The 19,192-nt window shown below is 51.8% G+C and overlaps 9 protein-coding genes across 9 annotated transcripts; 5 read left to right on the top strand and 4 right to left on the bottom strand.

Moving 5' to 3' along the window:
* Positions 1 to 256: 256 nt before the first annotated feature.
* Positions 257 to 1,602, bottom strand: PV05_08202 (uncharacterized protein). The gene has a single exon (XM_013457702.1). It carries the CDS (start codon positions 1,348 to 1,350, stop codon positions 355 to 357), a length of 996 nt encoding a protein of 331 aa, XP_013313156.1. The 5' UTR covers positions 1,351 to 1,602; the 3' UTR covers positions 257 to 354.
* Positions 1,603 to 3,079: 1,477 nt separating this feature from the next.
* PV05_08201 (uncharacterized protein) lies at positions 3,080 to 4,122 on the top strand. The gene has a single exon (XM_013457701.1). It carries the CDS (start codon positions 3,294 to 3,296, stop codon positions 3,798 to 3,800), a length of 507 nt encoding a protein of 168 aa, XP_013313155.1. The 5' UTR covers positions 3,080 to 3,293; the 3' UTR covers positions 3,801 to 4,122.
* On the bottom strand, positions 4,041 to 5,569 carry PV05_08200 (uncharacterized protein). Its single transcript, XM_013457700.1, has one exon. It carries the CDS (start codon positions 5,472 to 5,474, stop codon positions 4,767 to 4,769), a length of 708 nt encoding a protein of 235 aa, XP_013313154.1. The 5' UTR covers positions 5,475 to 5,569; the 3' UTR covers positions 4,041 to 4,766.
* Positions 5,570 to 5,703: 134 nt separating this feature from the next.
* On the top strand, positions 5,704 to 7,313 carry PV05_08199 (uncharacterized protein). Its single transcript, XM_013457699.1, has one exon. It carries the CDS (start codon positions 5,735 to 5,737, stop codon positions 6,602 to 6,604), a length of 870 nt encoding a protein of 289 aa, XP_013313153.1. The 5' UTR covers positions 5,704 to 5,734; the 3' UTR covers positions 6,605 to 7,313.
* Positions 7,256 to 8,054, bottom strand: PV05_08198 (uncharacterized protein; the record flags this gene model as incomplete). Its single annotated transcript, XM_013457698.1, has 3 exons — positions 7,256 to 7,430; positions 7,479 to 7,761; positions 7,814 to 8,054. The coding sequence occupies 3 exons, from the start codon at positions 8,052 to 8,054 to the stop codon at positions 7,256 to 7,258; spliced, it is 699 nt and encodes a 232-aa protein (XP_013313152.1).
* A 649-nt stretch (positions 8,055 to 8,703) lies between these two features.
* On the top strand, positions 8,704 to 9,716 carry PV05_08197 (uncharacterized protein; the record flags this gene model as incomplete). Its single annotated transcript, XM_013457697.1, has 5 exons — positions 8,704 to 8,748; positions 8,810 to 9,051; positions 9,105 to 9,147; positions 9,203 to 9,467; positions 9,523 to 9,716. 5 exons carry the CDS (start codon positions 8,704 to 8,706, stop codon positions 9,714 to 9,716), a joined length of 789 nt encoding a protein of 262 aa, XP_013313151.1.
* On the bottom strand, positions 9,674 to 11,834 carry PV05_08196 (uncharacterized protein). Its single transcript, XM_013457696.1, has 6 exons — positions 11,518 to 11,834; positions 11,211 to 11,453; positions 11,061 to 11,150; positions 10,734 to 11,005; positions 10,435 to 10,680; positions 9,674 to 10,382 (listed from the first exon to the last, which is right to left on the bottom strand). Exons 1-6 carry the CDS (start codon positions 11,546 to 11,548, stop codon positions 9,792 to 9,794), a joined length of 1,473 nt encoding a protein of 490 aa, XP_013313150.1. The 5' UTR covers positions 11,549 to 11,834; the 3' UTR covers positions 9,674 to 9,791.
* Positions 11,835 to 12,335: 501 nt separating this feature from the next.
* Positions 12,336 to 13,712, top strand: PV05_08195 (uncharacterized protein). The gene is made up of 2 exons (XM_013457695.1): positions 12,336 to 12,840; positions 12,899 to 13,712. The coding sequence occupies exons 1-2, from the start codon at positions 12,377 to 12,379 to the stop codon at positions 13,404 to 13,406; spliced, it is 972 nt and encodes a 323-aa protein (XP_013313149.1). The 5' UTR covers positions 12,336 to 12,376; the 3' UTR covers positions 13,407 to 13,712.
* Positions 13,713 to 16,906: 3,194 nt separating this feature from the next.
* On the top strand, positions 16,907 to 18,335 carry PV05_08194 (uncharacterized protein). The gene has a single exon (XM_013457694.1). The coding sequence runs from the start codon at positions 17,111 to 17,113 to the stop codon at positions 17,678 to 17,680; it is 570 nt and encodes a 189-aa protein (XP_013313148.1). The 5' UTR covers positions 16,907 to 17,110; the 3' UTR covers positions 17,681 to 18,335.
* The last annotated feature ends 857 nt before the right edge of the window (positions 18,336 to 19,192 follow it).

Genomic DNA, 19,192 nt, shown 5'->3' with positions numbered 1-19,192 from the left:
GTGGAAAAGCGACAAATTCGAATACAATCACAACTACCACAGTGCATAGCAACTCACTCGCATTATCGTCTGTTGCGTTGACCTGATAACAATTCATCGAGGCTCCAGCCAATAGACCTTCCACCAAGGGAAGGACGAGGGAATGAGAAGCGAAGTGGAAGAGCGTCTGGCGTGCGTCCGATTAGGCCAAACGTGTACGGACTGGACACTATATGGAGGTATGAAGAGTCCGCGGATTCCTCTCAATAACAATAGTCATCATTACATCCTCTCAGATATGTCTGCCATAGCTTTCCGGGAACATAGGACGTGCCACGACTCGCCTGTCCACTCCATGGATTCCTCCTTTGAGCTTCAAGCAATCTCCACCACCACAGACCCCATCCCCGTCATGCTCGTCCACTCCTTATGCGCCGTCGGCACATCATCCAGCGCCAACACTCGCTTGATCGACACATTGATCTTTCCCTCCAGCGCCATACCAAACAACTCCTTCAGGTTCGGCTCGAACGACCCCTGATCTCGCGAGATATAATGAAACACCGTTCGCCTGTCACACAGCTTCAGATTCTTGGCCAGCAACTTCACCGTCGGCCACACGGTACTCCTCTGCTCTGTGCCGTTCAGACTCGCCAAGTTCCCTCCATACCCGTACAACACGCCGCCTTTCATGCTCAATATCGAATATGATTCATCCCAACTCTCAAATCCGAGCGGATCATACACTGCTTGCACGCCGCCCATGTCTTTCATTGCCTGGATCCAGTCCTTGTTTCTGTACTCGAATGGCGTAGCGCCGAGATCCCGGATAGCCTGATGGTTTCTGGCTGATGCTGTCCCGTATACCTCGGCGCCAGCGGCTTTGGCAAGCGACATGAGTGCATATCCGACGGCGCCGCTCATGCCGTGGACGAAGACCTTGTCGCCGGCAGACAATTTGCCCTTGGTCATGCCATATGCGGTGTTCCAGTCCAACACCAGGGCTGTGGCGGACTTCGGGTCGAGGCCTGCAGGTACAGGAACCAGGTACTTTTCAGGCTGGTTGGTGTATGTTGCCTCAGAGTCGTACACGGTCAGACAAGCCACCTGGTCGCCGACCTTGAATTTGTTGGCGCCGGGCCCGTTGGCGTGAACGGTGCCAACACAACAGTATCCAGGAGTGAGAGGCGCTTTCTTTTGCATCGGATACGTGCCCATACGCATGTTGATGTCCGACCCAGCAAATCCACTGTATAGCACCTTGATCTGGACATGTTTGAGCGGCGGGTCGGGGAGGGATGAGTGCGTGACCTTGACAACCTCTGGACCGCCAAAGGTGGTGATGGAAACGTGTTCGATATCTGTGGGCATCTCGGATCACTAGTGGTGCAATAGTTAAATGTAGCGAAGGAGCTAGGCTTGTGTGGTTATTGTCATCAATGGGCAGATATGTTTGTGATTGCGATACATATTCGCGAGAGGAAGGCATTTTAATACCATCTCTCCTTTAGAGCTGCGTGCGTAAGATGTTTTCTTGCGACGGGCGTGTTTGGAAGACCGTCGGGCTATTCTGCATGATTCCTTGTCCATCATGTTTCAACGTACCTTGGTGGCCGGGTCACATAGATGCCGACCAAGGTAACGGAGAGTCTTGCAGGGGAGCTCACCGACACGAGAGGATGACTGCTAGCTTGCGTGCCGGCCCCTTTTTAGAAGAGAGGGGGTCAAGGAAGGACATTCGGCCGTCCACCGTCTCAGGCCAATCGGACCAACTCCAAGCCTTCGGTTCTGAGTGAAGCAGCATCAGGAGCCTACTACATCCAGCAATTATCCCGAGCGCTAGCTGGGGTTTCTTGTCGCTGCTTTAATATGGAGAGTAAGATGCCCCGTCCCATACTGGTGACATCATCGACACAACAATCCTCCTTTCTCGAGAACGCACCCCTTGGTCTCCAAACAAGAGTCCAAAGTGCTACAATGGCACTTTGCTACGCAAAACTCATGAAAGGCATCCTCGTCGATGCGGCCGTGCTCTCCGGTCTGATCATTCTACCTATGTGGTTTCTCGGACCAGGCCGGAGGACCAACCCAGACCCGGGCCTTGGAGGCACATTTGAAGAACTCCACCCATTAAAAGACCAACTCCAGCGACATTCGCATGCTCCGGGCATTCGACATTGAGAGGAGAGCGAGAGAGGAATGTGAGCCTCGTGAGCGATGACAGTCTCTCTTTCGAATGACGGTCTCCTAGACGTCGATGTGTTGCCCTCACCGAGTTCGAGGTTGATGACGAAGCTGATGGCTCATTGGACGTTTGGAGAGCATTTGTCGAAGAAGTCAGGGGTAGATGAAGCATCATCCGATGTCTTGCTATCATCTAGCTCGACATTGTCGTATGTCTATTTGACGTATCGCGGCGAACTCGTCCAGATACGCCGGATGCTGCCATAACGACATCAGCAGTGAATTTCGACAATGCCTTCAGGCTTGAGTTAAACTCTCGAGGTGTGTGTACCCTGTGGGCGGCAGCCGCGAAAGTGGTTGAGGCTGGCAAAAAGCCCTGCAGAGTGGCGAAGGGCCGCGATGACTGACAGTTGAAGAAGCTCTTGAGAGGGTGATGGTGGCCGAGATCGACGGACAAAGTTGTCGCTGGTATACTGCTCTTCATCGCGTGATGACCGACAAGATAAATTCCTGAACACGCCTCCATTGCCGCTGCTGCTCTTTAACAACATTGTCCAGCGCATTTAGCTCCTCCTTGGTCAGTTTCTGGACCCATGTGGCGCTTGCAACGGTTTTACAGCCTTTTGTCTCTCCGCTCTTGACATCTTCATCGTCAGCCGGATCTTTGTGCTCGTTGGTTCTGCGACATTTCATCCGGGAATCCATGCTTTCCTCATTGTGCACAACAGCCTGCTCATTCACATGCTCCTCATGCTTTCGCTTCATGATCGTAGCTTCTTTGTTGTTTCTCTGCTGGTGTGCGATAGTAAGTTAATGGTCGACTGTGGGTCGCGGATCTAAATGATAATAAGGCTGAAACAACAAGGAGAATCACAGACTCGAGATCTTAAATCTGGAAGAACTTCGGTAGACTTCACTCCCGCATTACATCCATCACATCACCAACCATCTTCCTTGATCTTCACTTGCTCCAACACCTCTAAAACTGTCACCGTCCTTTGTGCCTTGATATTCTTGCTCTCATCACCTTCACAAGACAATTCTCGGGCCTCGAAGACACTGCTCTAAACCTACTCGACTCCTTCACCGAACACTTACTTACCTTTCCCTCGACCATTCATCAGACCAAAATGGACTTCGACGAAACAATGACAACTTCAACCTCCTCCACACCTTCTGCCTCTGCCTCTGCCTCCGCACAGCAAGACGCCTCGGCCGCTGATCTCGACGACAACCTATTCCCACAGTCTACCACGACCTCCGGCGCTCCAGCGAATGACCACCTTAACGCTTCTGCGCCCGGGGAACTCTCTCCTCCGCGCTCACAAGGCCAATCTCAAGAAGATCACCACCAGGCTATGTCAATCCCGAACGGTGCAAACACCAGCAGTCGGGTAACGAGAAGCGCAGCAGCACACCAAGCCGCGCAGTACGAGACGGGCCAGATGCAAGACAACCCGGCGATGATGGGAGGTGCTGAAGGACAGCGAGACGAAACACCCGGCTGGGCCTGGAAGAACAAGAAAGCCCAGGAGGAAATGCAGCGGGCGTGGGATAATGTGGTCGACCGCGATTTCAGCCTTAAGGAATATGGAGATGTCATGATGTTGGGCAAGGCTCAGATGGGCCAGCGATGACCGGCAAAGGTCAGGTATCAGAAGTCACATGGGCATGGATGTGCATGATGTGAGCGCAGGGAAGGTGAAGTCTACGGTGCATTTCTTTTTGCGTGGTATGCATGCATGGCGACGGCGTATGGAGTGATGGGTAATAGGCGCACGAATGAACATAAAATGGTGGCATCGGGTTGCTGGTTTTTACGAGAACACCAGGATTTCACAGAATTCGGGTTTCTACACGAGAAAAGCGTTCAGAAACGGGGTCAAGGACGATATATTCCCGGTGCTATTGATGCGATGACATTGGCTTTCCGCACTTTTCTGCTTCGAACGATTTCATGCCCTGTGAGCAAGTTGGTATCGCCCGTCGCTGGAGTCTGTACTTGACTTCTTGCCTGCTCTTCTTCACATCCTGCTCGAGCACCCATGAGGACGCCGAGTGGTGGTTGTCATTTCAGCAGACGTGGCTATGTTCCAGCCCTCTGCAATCATGCGACTGACACACAACTGAGTCGCATGACACATACTGGCCCACATAAACAGCGCACCACAGTCCCTCCTGCGTATCCGCCCTCGCCGTCACGAAGCTTAGATTTTCAGATCCTAAACCCGTGATACCTGAAACTCGACGCGCTCTCGCGCATCATCTCTCTCAAATGGCCCTACAGTCGTCGCACAGGCAATCTCGCATGTCTCCGAAACGGGTATCGGAGATAGTGTGGATGGAACCTCTGCCTGGTGTCGTGGAGAGTTATGTGCCTGAAGGACATGTGGAATGCGGATTTTCCCGTTCTTCTTGGTGAAAGGCCGGAGCACCTGCAGAGGATCTTTGTCGGTCGAACCCATGTATCCGACATAAGATACCATGCCATAACTCTTGGGTCTATGCCCTTGGCCGATGGGGGAGAAAACCCCATCAACGCCACGGCCCAAAAAATGTCCATAACTGCTGCTTCTCAGTCGTCACTCCATCGGAACATCAAATCATTTCCTTCCCACTGGCGCAAGACCCGGTACGTTGCTATACCGCTCATCTCTTTCCGTCTTGAAGAGCACTTGACACCAGAACTCCTTCGCATCAGCATCCCACCACGTCCAATACCGTCCCTCCCGTCTGTCGACTTCGCGTGACTGCAGCTTGAAGGCACATGTTTCGTACGGCTCCGCGGCCACAAGTAGATACTGGTAGTCTCGTTCTGGCTCTTCAACTTTCTGCTCAAAGGCGCTCATGAAGCGCACTCGCGGCTCTACGCCTGGCGTAATTTCCGGATACAACAGCTGGAAGAGCAACCCGACTTGTCTTGTCAGCGGATCGCGGATCTTGGTGATCTTGTATCCTGGGCGGCCGATCTTGACCATATTCTTCTTAACCTGCACACCCATCATGCCTGGAAGCATTTGTCCATCCTTTTGCGCCTCCTTTTGTTCCCGCGCCGCTCGACGAGCCAGATTGGTCTGGTGCTTGCGGCCCTGCGTGTGTGCGAGATACGAGCCATCATTCTGGTGGACCGTGAGGCAGAGTCTGCACTCAAAGCTGCCAACGTGGTTCTTGAAGAAATACGGGTCTTTGTCGAGGTCGATGGTCTCAAGGGCGAGTTTGCGTAGCCGTTCGCGGCGGTCCGCGTTGGTGGCCGAGTGTGATGCCACGCCACCGCCGCCGAATTTGGAACCGGCGCGGTTTTGGTAGTCCATTATGAGTGATCAATCGATTGAGAGATGGCTGATGGAGAGGATGATGGAGGTGGCACAGGCGGACGAGTATGGTTGAATGATGTTGTCGAGGCTCGTGGAAAGATGCAAATTGGATGGAGGAAATAAGAAATTGAAAGCGAAGCGCAGCCTTTCTCCGCATATGCAAGGCTGACATGAAGCTACACTTCCAACTCGTACGTTCATTTACCTCCCACCTTCGCCGACTGCACACACATTTAGTATCTGTTCCCCTTATCAACATGTCCGAGTCGTTCTACACATCCTCTTCTGCTCCGAATTTGCCAAGCGCTTCAACAGCAACACCACCTCCTTCGTCACCCATCGCAGCCGGCGCACCACCGCCCCCACCACCCAAGCCTATCTCACACTTCAATAGCCAGACACAAAGCGCCAATGCGAGCCGTACGGGCACTCCAGTTCTCTCTTCGACACCAATGGCAGCCGCTCCAGGCGTAACAAACTCCCCTCGCCCACCACCACCCGTCCCAACTGCTCAGTCTTCTTTAACATCACTACCCCAGCAGCAACAACCGCAACCACCACATCGCCCTATCCCTCCTCCAATGCTGTCAGATCGCTGGATCCCCTCTCAAATCCAAGACAAACCGATCAATGAACTCCATCCATTAGTCAGCAACCCATCCCTCCTCGCTTCACTGGCCTCAACGCATCCATCTTACTCCTCCTCCCTTGTTCCCTTGCAGTCTGCGATTCAAGCAAACATCCAGCTTGCCCAGCAAGTCTCACAACTCGAGAGCCAACTACGCCAGCTGCGGGACGAGACTGCGCAACTTTTATTGAACCATACGTCGTTACAGTCCCAGTGGCGCCGGAAACAAAGCGAGATGGACGATGCCCTGTCACCCTGGGGACCCAGACAGATGTATCAGCGGCTGGTCTCGAGTATATCAGAGCAGGAGGCGCTACTTAGGGCTATGCAGGAGAGCTTCCTAGAGGGTTCGAGCGGTGACGATGCGGGACATGGGAAGGCCAGTGAGAAAGAGGTCACGGACTGGGTGAGAAGGATTAGAGAGGGTGCGACGACGCTAGAGAAGAGGAGGGAGATGAGAGCCAGATGGGATGAAGGCAGAGTTGGTGGATGGAGATGATCCTGATCTGCTCTGGTACCACACTCCAGCAATCTGATTCCCTGGACAGTCATTTATTCGGATATTGCCGTCGTCAAGTTTCGCGTTCCTCGTTGATCGACGACACCGATCAGCTTGGGCGTCACTCAACAATGATGACCAGTCCGCCGTCTTCAGTTTCATGAGTGACGGCATCGCCGGTATCACTATCCAGGCGAAGCTATTCGCTACACAGGGCGAACAGGCTCAGCGCCTTGCTTGGTTAGCAACGAATGCCAGGCATGAACGCTTCCATCCAGGGACAACAAAACTGCCGGTTCGTATACCTCGTACGGAGCTACGTGAAGCCTTTACATGGGATTACACTTGTCGAACATAAAGTAGTCCCCTCGCACGATGTCGGTCTAGTGAGCCCTTCTAAGGGTTCGCAGCATGCCTGAATCTACCATGCAGTGGTGGGACGCTGGGGTGTTGCTGGCTATGCAGTGTCGGACAGTAACGGTCGGGCCGGCTTTTCTTATCCGTTGATGCCCGTCGAACTAGGTCATCATCACCCTTCCCTCGGTTCCAACCAGGCAGCATTCTTACTCGAATCCTCCTGGACAACTTGATCTTATTCATGAACGGTATCGCAATGTTGCCTATGGTGGATTTCCATCTCTTCTGAAAACCCTACATATTCGAACGCTGAGAAAAGTCTACGTAACCGATACCTTTGACAAACGTCGCCAGCCACGGGCCTTGATCCTTCTCGGAAAGCTCCACATAAAACTTCCCATGTGCCTCTCCATCAATAGCACGGTACACAGCACCACCATCAGCCTTGCGCTCATCTGCGTAATAGAAGCTGCCTCGGTTAGCTTTTGGCCGTAAATCAGGACGTGGCATGGACTACCTGTATCCGCGGTCTGCGTAGACTGACGCTGCCGTCTGGATCATGTGCGCTGTAGCGCTCTTTCCCATTCCCTGACTTATCAATGCTGGAATTGGCTGAAGATTCGTTATATTTCCAGTGAAGATAAAGGTCCGGGCTGCGTTCTTTGGCAGCACCTCGAAGGACTTGACGGCTTCTTTTGCGGCAGCGAGAGCGCTGAAGGTATTGATATTCATATCACGGATGGCATCCTTAAGAGAAATTTCCAAGGGGTCCTGGCCGTTCACGAACTTGCAAGCCGCGCCTGTCTTCGTCAGCAATCGAAACAGTAGCAACAAACAGTCCCAGTAACGAACCGTTGTAGACAACCACACTTGGATGGCCAAGTTGCTTGCGGACGGTTTCGAAAACTGTCGAGACGCTTTCCGGATCCTCCAGGTCGGCCTGGATGTGGAGTCGCTTGTCGCTTGCGTCTGGCGTAGCTGTCCGCGACACAGTTGCTATCTTGTATCCTTTGGCAGAGAAGGCTCTGACGACGCCGGCTCCTACGTTTGGGCCAGCGCCAAAAATAAGGGCAATTGACAATGATGCGGACATGGTAACGTGTTGCACAAGTAGCTCGTTGAAATGAAGTAGGGGGAGGACAAATTTGGACTCTGTTCACAATGTGACACTCCTTGTAAACGATAATGCTGGATTCCTGGAACTGTTACGACTTTATTCACATGGCAATGATCCCTTTATACTACTTCTTGCTCCGACAAGTCTCTAAAGAAATCCCAATAGTTCTGGTTGGAAACGCGTTGCTTAGCAATCGCGCTTCTTCCACATTCAATATTTGCCCAAGAGTCGGAGAAAGTTGCTTCACTTTACATAACTCTACCGCCATCCGCTATTGACAGTATCAGCGGACACTCCAAACATGAATTATTAATATTGCTTCGCAAATACTTGCCAGTGATTACCGTGTGTTCGGCCGATACCTCTCACTTCCATGGCACATCGCGATGGCTCCCGCGATGGGTATAAGAGGATGCGCCAGCCTCCCCTCGGTCGATGTATCACCACAACCAAACGATCTGAGTAAAAGGATACATATTATCCTAACCATCTTCAACATTCTATACTGGTCGCTTATCGCTGCCTAATATCGACGAAACTGAAAATGGTGTCCTGGGCTGTCACCGGCGCGACGCGAGGAATCGGCGTAAGCTTCCCCAGATCAATACCACAATCACATCTTCACATGCTAACAAGAGCATCTTTGCAGTTCGGCTTCGTGGATAATCTTGTGAGTCTACCGTTACAATTGTACTCATGGCAAAGGCATGGAACTGACTTCGCTGCCAAAGTCTGTCGATCCGAAGAACCAAGTGTTTGCCATCATTCGAAGTCGCGGCACTGCCGGTCCGCTTGAGCAGCTTGCTGCAAAGCGCAAAAACATCCACATTGTAGTGACCGATATCGCCGACCCGAAGAAATTGGAGCAGGCTGCCGCTGAAGTCTCTAAAGTCACGGCCGGTTCGCTTGATGTCTTGATCCTCAACGCTGGCTCCGCAGGGCCAGAGACCAGCGTGCTACCGCCTACTGCTTTGTGAGTGAACGGGCCTGATGCGCTTGAGAGCTCAAATTGCTGACACAGTGCAGTCGTGGCAAGGAGGAAGCGCTGGAGAAGGAGATCAATGAGAACGTATGATCCTTCAGCTAGCCCTTGAGCGATAACAGCAAAGGTTGACTGCATACAGGTCAAAAACAACCTGATCAGCAATATTTATGTCATCCACGCCTTCCTCGATCTCGTTCGTAACGGCAAGGAGAAGAAGATCGTATTCATTTCCAGTTCGAGTGGAGACGTTGAGTTCACTCGTATCACTGGCATTGCTGCCGTGCTGGGATATTCTGCCGCCAAAGCTGGCATGAACGTCGTCATGACCAAGTTCGGTGCTGAATTGGCCCAAGAAGGCATCAAGACACTGTCTATGAGTCCAGGATGGGTAGACACAGATGCTGGTCAGTCAACATGCAACGCGAATCGTGTCGGCACAAATCACTGACACAAGAACAGCTCGAGAAGTCACAGGCGAGCCAGCTGTACGCAAATTCATGCTCGATGCATTTCACAAGCTCGACCAAAGCGTCACTGGACCGATTCCGGTGGATGAATCGGTCACCGACATGCTTCAGGTGATTCAGAACTTGACGGAAGCGAACAGTGGGGAATTTGTGACACATCACGGAAATCATGATGAGTGGTTCTAGTCCAGAAGCTGAATGGATCTATCTTGATGGGACATCAGAACAATGGATGGAAATGATGGTGCCATGAACCTGAACTCAGGCAAATGGTGGTATGAATGGAACTCCACCAACAACCGCATCGAAAATTGTTAGATAATCGACTTGGTTCTCTGCATTGAGATCATGCTGGTTCCACACAGCCTCAACCATATGTTGAATAAGATGAATGTGACTTGATCTCCGTCTTCGATCTTGCCGACTTTGCTCAAAGACGTCGAGGATAGCAAGGCGCTGATCATCGCCTACCGCTTCGCAGGCGACAATGAACAATGGCCACGCGTTCTGGCAGGTTACCATCTTGGTCAACAGCAATATGCCCTCTCTCACAAGTCGCCTATGACGGAATTCTGTTCCTGAAACGCAATGGACCGCCCGATTGACATATATCAAGCCCGCGAGTCGATGAAGATCGGCGACCATAGTATTTCGGTCTACCGGGGTCGCAGATGGTACGTGAACTGGGCCATAGTCTCCTACTGCGCTGGAAATGTTCTGTTCCAGCGCCTTCGTGCGCTCCATTCCAGCATTCGCATAATTCATCTCGGAGGATTTCGCGGCTAGAGCTCGTCTACATGTATGTACAACGAGCTGGAGCACATCAGTTGGACAGCCGATGTTGTCTTCTACCTGCCGCCGTATTAGAGGATGCCGGAGAAAGTGCAGAAAGGCTTCCATTTACCTTTGGATCGCTTCCCTCGATAGGCCTGGGTGATCTTGCTGTTGGAGCCCAGCCGCAACCTTCATAAGGGACCTTCCAATGCCTGACTGTGAACTCTGCGAGGACCTCGTGATAATAAATCCAATCGAGGAAGACCGAATATTCTTGCCGAACCAGCTTTTGAATTGCCGGTGACGTGTTGATAATCTTTTTCACGGCGCATAGATATATTACCCAACTCCCTTTGGAGTTTGATTCGAGTGAGAGCTGTGGATCATTAGTCGACCATGGAAAGCCTATGCGGACCGGGGTTATCCTGCCTCATAATGATACAAAAGCATCGTTGCCATCAAGTTCTGGAGCAGCGTCTTCTCGTCGAGCCAGTTGATTGACTCCTTAACTGATGATATGACAAGGTGCTTGTAGCGAAAGCTCTTCAAGCTCCCGTGAAGCTGGAGGGATGCGAGAGCAAACACGCCTTGTAGGACTGGATTGGCTGCATCGGTTGGATCGGAGAAGGCAATTCTCAAGATGAATTGTGCCAAAGCCTCCTCGTCCGTCGGTCCTAGTATCAGTGATCTTGATTCGTTGACTGAGATGTTCCGGTCAGTAGGATAATGGGGTCCTGGAAGAGTAACCCAACATACAGAACCCCAGTAAATGCGATTCTTCTCCGTTCATGAAGGTGGGCGATAGATAGGTCGGGCGAGGGACTTTCATGGTACGAAGGTAACGAGCTACGGGTATTTGCTGTTAGTATCAAGCAGCTTGACAGTGTGTCGGAGGTGATTTTTCACCAGAAATCCTTCCGTTCTCTAGCTCCTCCGATAGCGATATGTCCCAGAAAGATGAATTCAAGAACCTCTTGACATTTGATTGAATGGTATTCACTGCGCGGCGCGTATCTCGCGAGATTATTGCTCTTCTTCTGTCGCCATCTCGAGGCCAGGACAGCTGGATGCCATAGCCTTGACAGACGCGCCGTGCCTTCGTGCAGTTGCCACATCTCGGGTAATGCGAGTCACATCGAACTTTGCGCTCTGAGGCATAAATCAGCCCATTAACGTTCGTTTGGCAAGCTTATGCACGCTTTGATGTGCTTACGTCTGCATGTCCAACACCCTCTTATTCCCATGGCGAGATCCTTGTGGGCAACGCCCACATGCTCATCCTCTAAATCGTAGAGGCTGCTGGACTCTTATCACGGTCTTAATTCGATATGGGCTCAGCCTGAGTTCATGATGCGCCGTGAAGATTCTCTGGTGCAAATGTTTAAATGCTGTCGTAGACTTGTTCTCACGGCATTACTCATCCTAGTGAGCACGGGCCAATCGAAGCAGAGGATTGTTCAGCCACCACAACTGAGACACGCTAAATCTCGGAGAAAGTTGCATATGATGATTAAGCCATCTTATCGAGAGAAACAATCCGTACTTCGGTAGGCTTCGTCGACTGGTACGTTGAAGGAAAACGATAGGAGTCGACGGCATGCCAGCCACCGCACGGATTGGGAGAAACTGTTGCTGCTATTAGGCCAAGACGAAACACAAGTTGTGTGACTCGTTACCCGGCGAGCTGGATGTACTGTAAAACTGACCACGTGACTCGACTCGTTAGCTTGGTGGTTAGTATCCGGGATAATGGACTTAACCTGTTGTCTCGTCCAGATTGCGGCTAGTCAAGGATCGAAATAATTCGAGTGTCTCTGAAGGTGAAGCCGTAATTGCAAACGTCTGTAGACAAGAGAGTGACCAATTGTCGTTTGAGTATTACTCCTGTGCTTCTCGTCAATTGGCTCAGTGAAGTGACAAAATCATTCGCTGACCTTTTACTGTTTTCCCATTGGTCCGCTTCGGCCACGGTGAGAATAATCGCAAGGCAAAAGCAATCCACCGAATCAACGCGTCGGTGATATAAGAAGTAGAACCAGTTCTTGAGGCGGTCGAGATTCACGTCTGGTTCTATGGGATTTCACTCAGCGGATGACTTTTCTCTTGAGAAAAAGAGCAACCTCGAGTCTACGATGAACTCCGACAAGCACCACACCATGATGCCGCAACGGCAAACCCAGGAACGAAATGCATTACCATCGGCACCCGATCTGGAAGCAAACAGACCTCTTCTTTCCCGCACATCAACCCTCCAAGGTCCGGCAGAGAGCCAACAAGTGCCAGTCTTCTGGTCCGACAAGTACGCTCAGATCTGCGGTTGCGGATTCTGGTCAAATTGGCGCATCAGACTCGATGCAAGAATCGTATCCGATGCCATTCTAGGTTTATCGGACGGCCTCACAGTACCCTTTGCCCTGACAGCAGGGTTGACTGCGCTTGGAGACACCAGGGTAGTGATCCTGGGAGGATTGGCAGAATTGGTCGCGGGAGCCATATCCATGGGACTCGGCGGATATGTGGGAGCCAAAAGTGAAGTGTGAGTCGACCACGTCTTTGGCGACCATGACATTTGGAACAGAGCTGACGTCTTCCAGGGAGTCATACAATGCCACGGATCGGAGTTGCAACCAATTGATCACGCATGACCCCGACACTGCCAGAGACTATGTGCAGGAGTACTTTCAGCAATTCGGGTTGTCCGAAGAAGAGACGATACGGGTGGCCAACCATATCAAAGCATCGACACCCATGTTCAAAGGATTTCTCATGCAGAATCATTTTCATGCGGCGAGGCCCGATACAGGACGACCCTACCTCTCCGCACTGACTCTGGGCATCAGTTACTTTGTCGGCGGCTTCCTCCCGTTGATACCATATTTCATAGTGCCCAGAGACGATGTTCTAGGCGGTCTGTGGTGGAGTATAGGACTTATGGGGGTGGTTCTGCTGGTTTTCGGATATGTGAAGACGGGAGTGATTCGGGGCTGGACAGGCAAAGAGAACTACCGAGCATGCACTGGCGGAGCATTGCAAATGTTCGTGGTGGGAGTCATTGCTGCAGGTGCTGCTGTGGGATTGGTAAGGTTGGTCAACCCGGGTTGAAAAGGTCGGCGAAGGGAAAAGTCAATCCTCTATCGAGGGTCTGCTTCCAGAACAATGCCCGTTGTGCGTAGGCTGTATACTGGTCACACTTGTTCAGCACAGATGGCGGACGTATTCTGACAGGCGAACATCGCAGCTACTATGTCAGCATGCATGAATACCTGGCTCGTGCTATCGGGTCCGATTGTGAAAGGAATAGTGGAAAAGCCCAAGAGGTTGCATGGACCTCTGTCCAGTAGTGTCCATGATGGCCGATTGGTGGGAAGGCACAGGGCACAGGTCGAACGGCGAAGCACAGATCAAGAGATATAGCGTGGACCATTATACTGGACCCCTCGGGATATCGCCATCTGTTGACGGCGAGACGGGACAATGGCCACTCAGATATTCGAGCGTGATTGCAATGGCAAATAGCAGGTGGCTATGGTAGAGCCCATCATAGCCTATTCCTCGGCTTACAGTTGACGGTCTGCATGAGCAAAAGAATTTGCTTGTCCGTGATGATAGGGTGTTAGTGTTGCAATGGAGAAGAAAATCTCTGCTTGAACCCTTGGCGGCCACAGCAACCTACCTTTACCTAGGTAGTAGGTACCTTACCTAGGCGTGCTAGGCGTGCTAGGCCTAGGTACCTTACCTCTCTAGGTGGAAGAGTATTCCCATTAGGTACCTAAGTCTTTAGTTGGGACGGGATCGGGCTCGGGACTCGAGCTCCCCGCTTCCTTCTCGTCCTCTCACCTTTCGTTTCCTCTGTCGCTTTTTTCTTCTCCCACCAAATTTCACTTCTTTTCTCAACGCAAGGATCAAGTCATCATCATCATCCATCCTCAATCGTCAATCATCATTCGTTGACTCTATCTTTCTTTGCCTCGCACAATACCCACCGGTAGTTACATTCCTCCATGAACACCTGCAGCCATGTCGCCGCTGCCCCCATGCAGACTTCCAGGTGCCAGTTGACGCACACTGAATTTTTCCAACCGTTACCCAAGAAAGAAGCTCAACGACCCCTGTGGCCTTTATGCTCGTATCCCAGTCAATGCCTATTTTCATCATGCAGAAATCTGTCATGACCGTACCTGCAAGAATCGGATGGACTTTTCTTGCTTGCATCCTTGGGTCTTTCAGCCAGAAGGAAACCGGACAAGGCGGCCGGACTTCCTACGGTTTAGCCCATGATACAGGATACACACCTGCCTAAACTACTTGCAAAAGGAAATCAACGGAGTACCACACGCCCAATCACCATGTGGATACTTTGCGTGCTTCGACAAGAGTCTACTATTGATTTCCTAGGTCCAAGTCTCCGGTCAGTCTTCTTCTTTCCCTTTCCGGTATCTCAAAAGTGGACTCTTGCCCAGCCACTTCAGTTGGTATACCTTTGGTATAGCGAGCCTTGTGAGGTACCGCCTTGTGACTCTGATGCAGTCAAACACTTCTGTCACTTCCTCATCCACGACGACGAGCAGCTTGACAGCTTGTTCTTGACATCATAGTCTGTCGAGCTCCACCAGTTTATCGAATTGTCTGTTTGATGCATATGCAGTTTTTTCCCTTGCATGAAGGCGGCAGCAGACTCTATTCACCGTGGCACTAGCTCGAATCCGGGTCTATCCAAGTCCATCCTTCCTCCCGCTTCCCCGTCCGTTGACTACTCATCGGCCACTGTTGCTACTGAGTTTTTATCTTTTCTACGGAGCCTTCGGTCCTAGCCAATCGCTACAGCCTTGTCGTTTTATTTTTCCTTGAGACCATCCTGGCAGCTTCGCTCTGGACACCTGGAAACCCGCTCTGGCTTCCAGCTATCGCAGTCTATCGCTATCGATACTGTTTAGTCTCCTGTCATCAGACGGACTATCGAGGTCTGAACAAGAACAAAGTATGCAGTAGCTACCCGATAGCGACCAGCGTCTGAGTTGGTAATGTGGTACAAGTTTTGTTTGGCTTCGGAGCCGCTCAACAAACACGGCAGTTTTCCGTTCATTGTTCGCGCAAACTCCTGCGGTCATCACGCATTGTTGCTTGATCCTGGCTCGACGGAGTGGATGGTTAACCTTTCGTTCTCATGCGCCTGCTTTTTCCGTGGCCAGAATGCGAGTGCCGTTAGGATTTACCCGACCGCATCCCGCCGACAGCGACTGTCATCATGCAAGCACTCTACTCGCCACACGCGGGTGGTTGGGACTGGTTGAACGGGCATGCCGGTACATGCTTTGAGCAAGGGTACAGAAGTGGATACCGGCTGCAAAGCAGCGGCTACATTTGACACTAATCACTATCATGATATATCCTACGCGGGGTGTATATATGCGATTCTTGAATCGCGGATTCTTAGCTCGCTTCGGACAGGTGCAACACCAATGGACCCTTCAGCGAGAGCGTTGGATATGGGACATTTGGAGCCAGCAGTCCATGTGGAAACCTTGCTTCTCGGCGAGGATCTTGCCTCGATCGAGTTTTTCACGTTCTGGAAAATATTGCCAGCGAGCCAGCACGACTGACGTATTGGGATACAATCTGCACTTGTGCGCGAATGTGTGATACTGAAACAACTGGATCTTTGCAAAAAATATTGTGGGCAGAGTTTTCCGTCTCGCCATCGGGCGCAACACAATCCTTGAATGCTAGGCACTCCTTGCAGACATGTGGCGCCTTACAACTCGACAGATTTGCTGTGCCAATACTGCTGTACGACCATATGCGACAGCACCACCCAGTGTGGTGCATCAGGCACTACGACTTTTCAGCTACCATTTTTCCCGGCAGACTTGACCAAAGCACCCGTTCCCGCGCACACGTGGGAAAGCACAGCCGAAAAACGGCAACCGATTGATGGTGTGTTGGTTCCTGGCCGGTGCCTGAAGCCTGCCCAAATAGCGGTTAGTTCGGACGGGCCTTCGCTGCGGCATTTTCTGGCCACCGCCTGAGAGGCATCGAGGCGGGCCAATCGGCGAGCATTGGTACCTGGAAGAATTGCTTGGTCTGGAAGCCCTGGTCGGCCGGGGCGTACCAACCAGGATTGGCTCAGCCGTCTCCAGTGTGGCTGCATTAGTTCAGGAACCAGGGGATTGTGCGGCGTTGCGCTCGCTGCCTTATTCGATAGAGCTCACTCTTGCAGAATCCATCCACTTCAACGACCCATGAAGCGACGGCGGCGTTCGGTAGCCAACGCCCCTCAACCGTTGTTCCTCGCCCGGACTTGCACACGCATCCCGTTTTTCCAAAGCTGCATCCCCGTTCTCAGTTTTGACACCAATGGCATTTTTGGGCTGGACTTCGGACCACGGGCCCACGAGGCCCATGCCCACCTTGTTCGTCGTTGACAGCGCTAATGTAACTGCGAAAATCTCTGAACGATGCCAGGAGGATCCATCCATCCTTGGACCCAGGGCTCTGGAGTTGACCACCTCTGGGCGCCTCGAGCGTTTGTTGACTTTGAACGTGGAAACGGGCCAAATTTACTTAAACCACGTCCCGTCTCTGTTGTCTGATTTCCTCTTTTCGAAACCATCCTGACAATCCTTTCCAACTCACTCCCTATACAGCCTCGAGCAGGTCTCTGATCAGCATCATTCCTTTGCTGCTAGAACCATTGTCGACGTATACACCTCTACAGGACCCATCCTTTTCTTGTCCATACCAACCATCAGTCTAACCAGGCTCGACTATCCTTCTACAACAGGAACTTCAACCAACCAACAATCAAAATGCAATTCAAGAACATTGTCGCTGGCGCAGCCGTGCTGCTTGCCTCTGCTCAAACCACCTTGGCCCTTGGTACCGCTTCCGTCGTCAACAACTGCGGTTTCCCCATCTACTATTCGTCTGTCGGAGGTAGTTCCAACCCAACTATGGCCGAACTCCAGGGCAGCTACTCCGAGGGATACGGCAGTGAGGGCACCGGTATCTCGATCAAGCTCTCGCCCAATGCCACTACCAACGGACCCGTCTCCCAGTTCGAGTTCACCTGGGCCAACGGCAAGATCTCGTACGATCTCTCAAACATCGATGGCTACCCCTTCTCAGCTGGCGGTATGGTGATTGTCCCATCCATGCAGAACGACCCCAACAACCCGACCTGCGTTCCTGTTGACTGCCCTGCTGGCGAAGCTACCTGCACTGCTGCCTACAACGCCCCTGACGACACCCGTACCATGGTCTGCGATCAGGACTCTGACCTCGTCCTGACCATGTGCCCAGGCGGATCATCCAAGCGGAGTGTCTCCGTCGAGGGAGGACACACCCACTATCGTGTCCACGCCCGTCATTTCGCCTAAACGCGGCGACCATGATCAGCTCATACGACAAACATGAAGCTCAGGCATGAGCCTGCCGACCAGATTCAATCTCCGTAGTCCTATTGGCGCAGCTAGTTCTGCCGCCTTCCGCCTATGCTGCCTGCAAATACACTCTCTTACGGCATCATCCATGAGTCGACACTTGGATATGTCATCACCCTTGCAGGTAGTGCCCGGTCTCGACGACCACCACCACTCATTCAACCATCTTTCTCATGCGGAGATTCATTCAGGTCCGGCAAGTTCATTGCTTGGCTATGACACGAACAACTATCACGAAAACAAACACATCATTGATGACTCGACATGATGAAGCAAAGGCGATCGCGGAGCAAATGGATCCACCCACATGCTCAGGGAAAAGGTTTTTGGGCATGCGGCGTACTTTTTCTTGTCCTGGCCTACCTTTTTGATCTTATCGACATGTCTCTGGTGCTTCTCTTGGAGACCATTGCGTGTGCAGATGGTGGGGAGGTGACCACTTTTTCACTTCTACTTCCAGCAGGACAGACCTCGTATGATCCTTGCGGGGGAAAAATTGCAAACACGAACTGTTTATAGACTTCGATTCTTGTGAGACCAGTACACCTAGGGTGTTTTTTTGAGTATAGAAAAAGAAAATCTTTGAAAAACATTGCTGGTGTCCCTTCTATTTGATTGCCTGCTTGCCGTGCTTGCCTACTGCGTATCTTCCAAACCTGTTCGTTGTCGATGTCGATGTCGGCGACGAGGTGGCGCTTCGTCGCGATTGATGGTCGTCGTCACTACCAATTTCGTCCCAGCGCACCTACTCCATACTAATAAACCGTATGGAGTACTCTGAAGATTAACGGGCATACCATAGTACTATGCGGTGTTGTGGGATGTGGTGTGATGATGATGATGACGACGACGAGGAGAGTGGTGGCTGAACGAGGCTTGCTTAGTTGTGGCCATCATTGGCTGACAGCCTACAGGTAGGTGAAGCTCGACCGCGCTCGACTCCTTCGCTTGGGTTACTTGCGTAGGCTCAAGCAAGGTACGCGAGCACTACTAGAGAGCACTACTAGTTAGTTAGTACTATAGTACTTGAAATAGGGGTGCCACGGGGGCCGAGGGGCCGCCGCACACGGCGGTGCCCGCACGGGGATCGGCGGGGCATCGATACCTAGGTAGTTGGTGTCTGTCGGGTTCATCAAAGTTTCAAACGCAGCCTGCAGGGGAAAAGGGCTGACTCTTTTTGGGCCGCCTGTCTTACTGCTGCCAACACCAGCCATCATGCAGCTGTCTTTCGGTTTTGTTTGCTACTTCGCCATCACAAGTACTTACTACGTAAGTAGCACGATGGTAGGTGCTGCGGGAGGAGAATGCTTGACATGCACAACCCATACTACGGGCATGGGTCGGAGCACACGCGTTGGACGTAGACATGGACATGGGAGACTGCCTGGCGCGTTTGATGAAACTGTACTTTCTTACGTGCCTATCTTTGCCACGCCTTGCATTGTTGAT

Source organism: Exophiala xenobiotica (genome assembly GCF_000835505.1).
Source record: "Exophiala xenobiotica strain CBS 118157 unplaced genomic scaffold supercont1.5, whole genome shotgun sequence".
NCBI lineage: Eukaryota > Fungi > Ascomycota > Eurotiomycetes > Chaetothyriales > Herpotrichiellaceae > Exophiala > Exophiala xenobiotica.
Note: the sequence above shows the minus strand (reverse complement) of the source record. Positions and strands in the feature narration are given on the sequence as shown.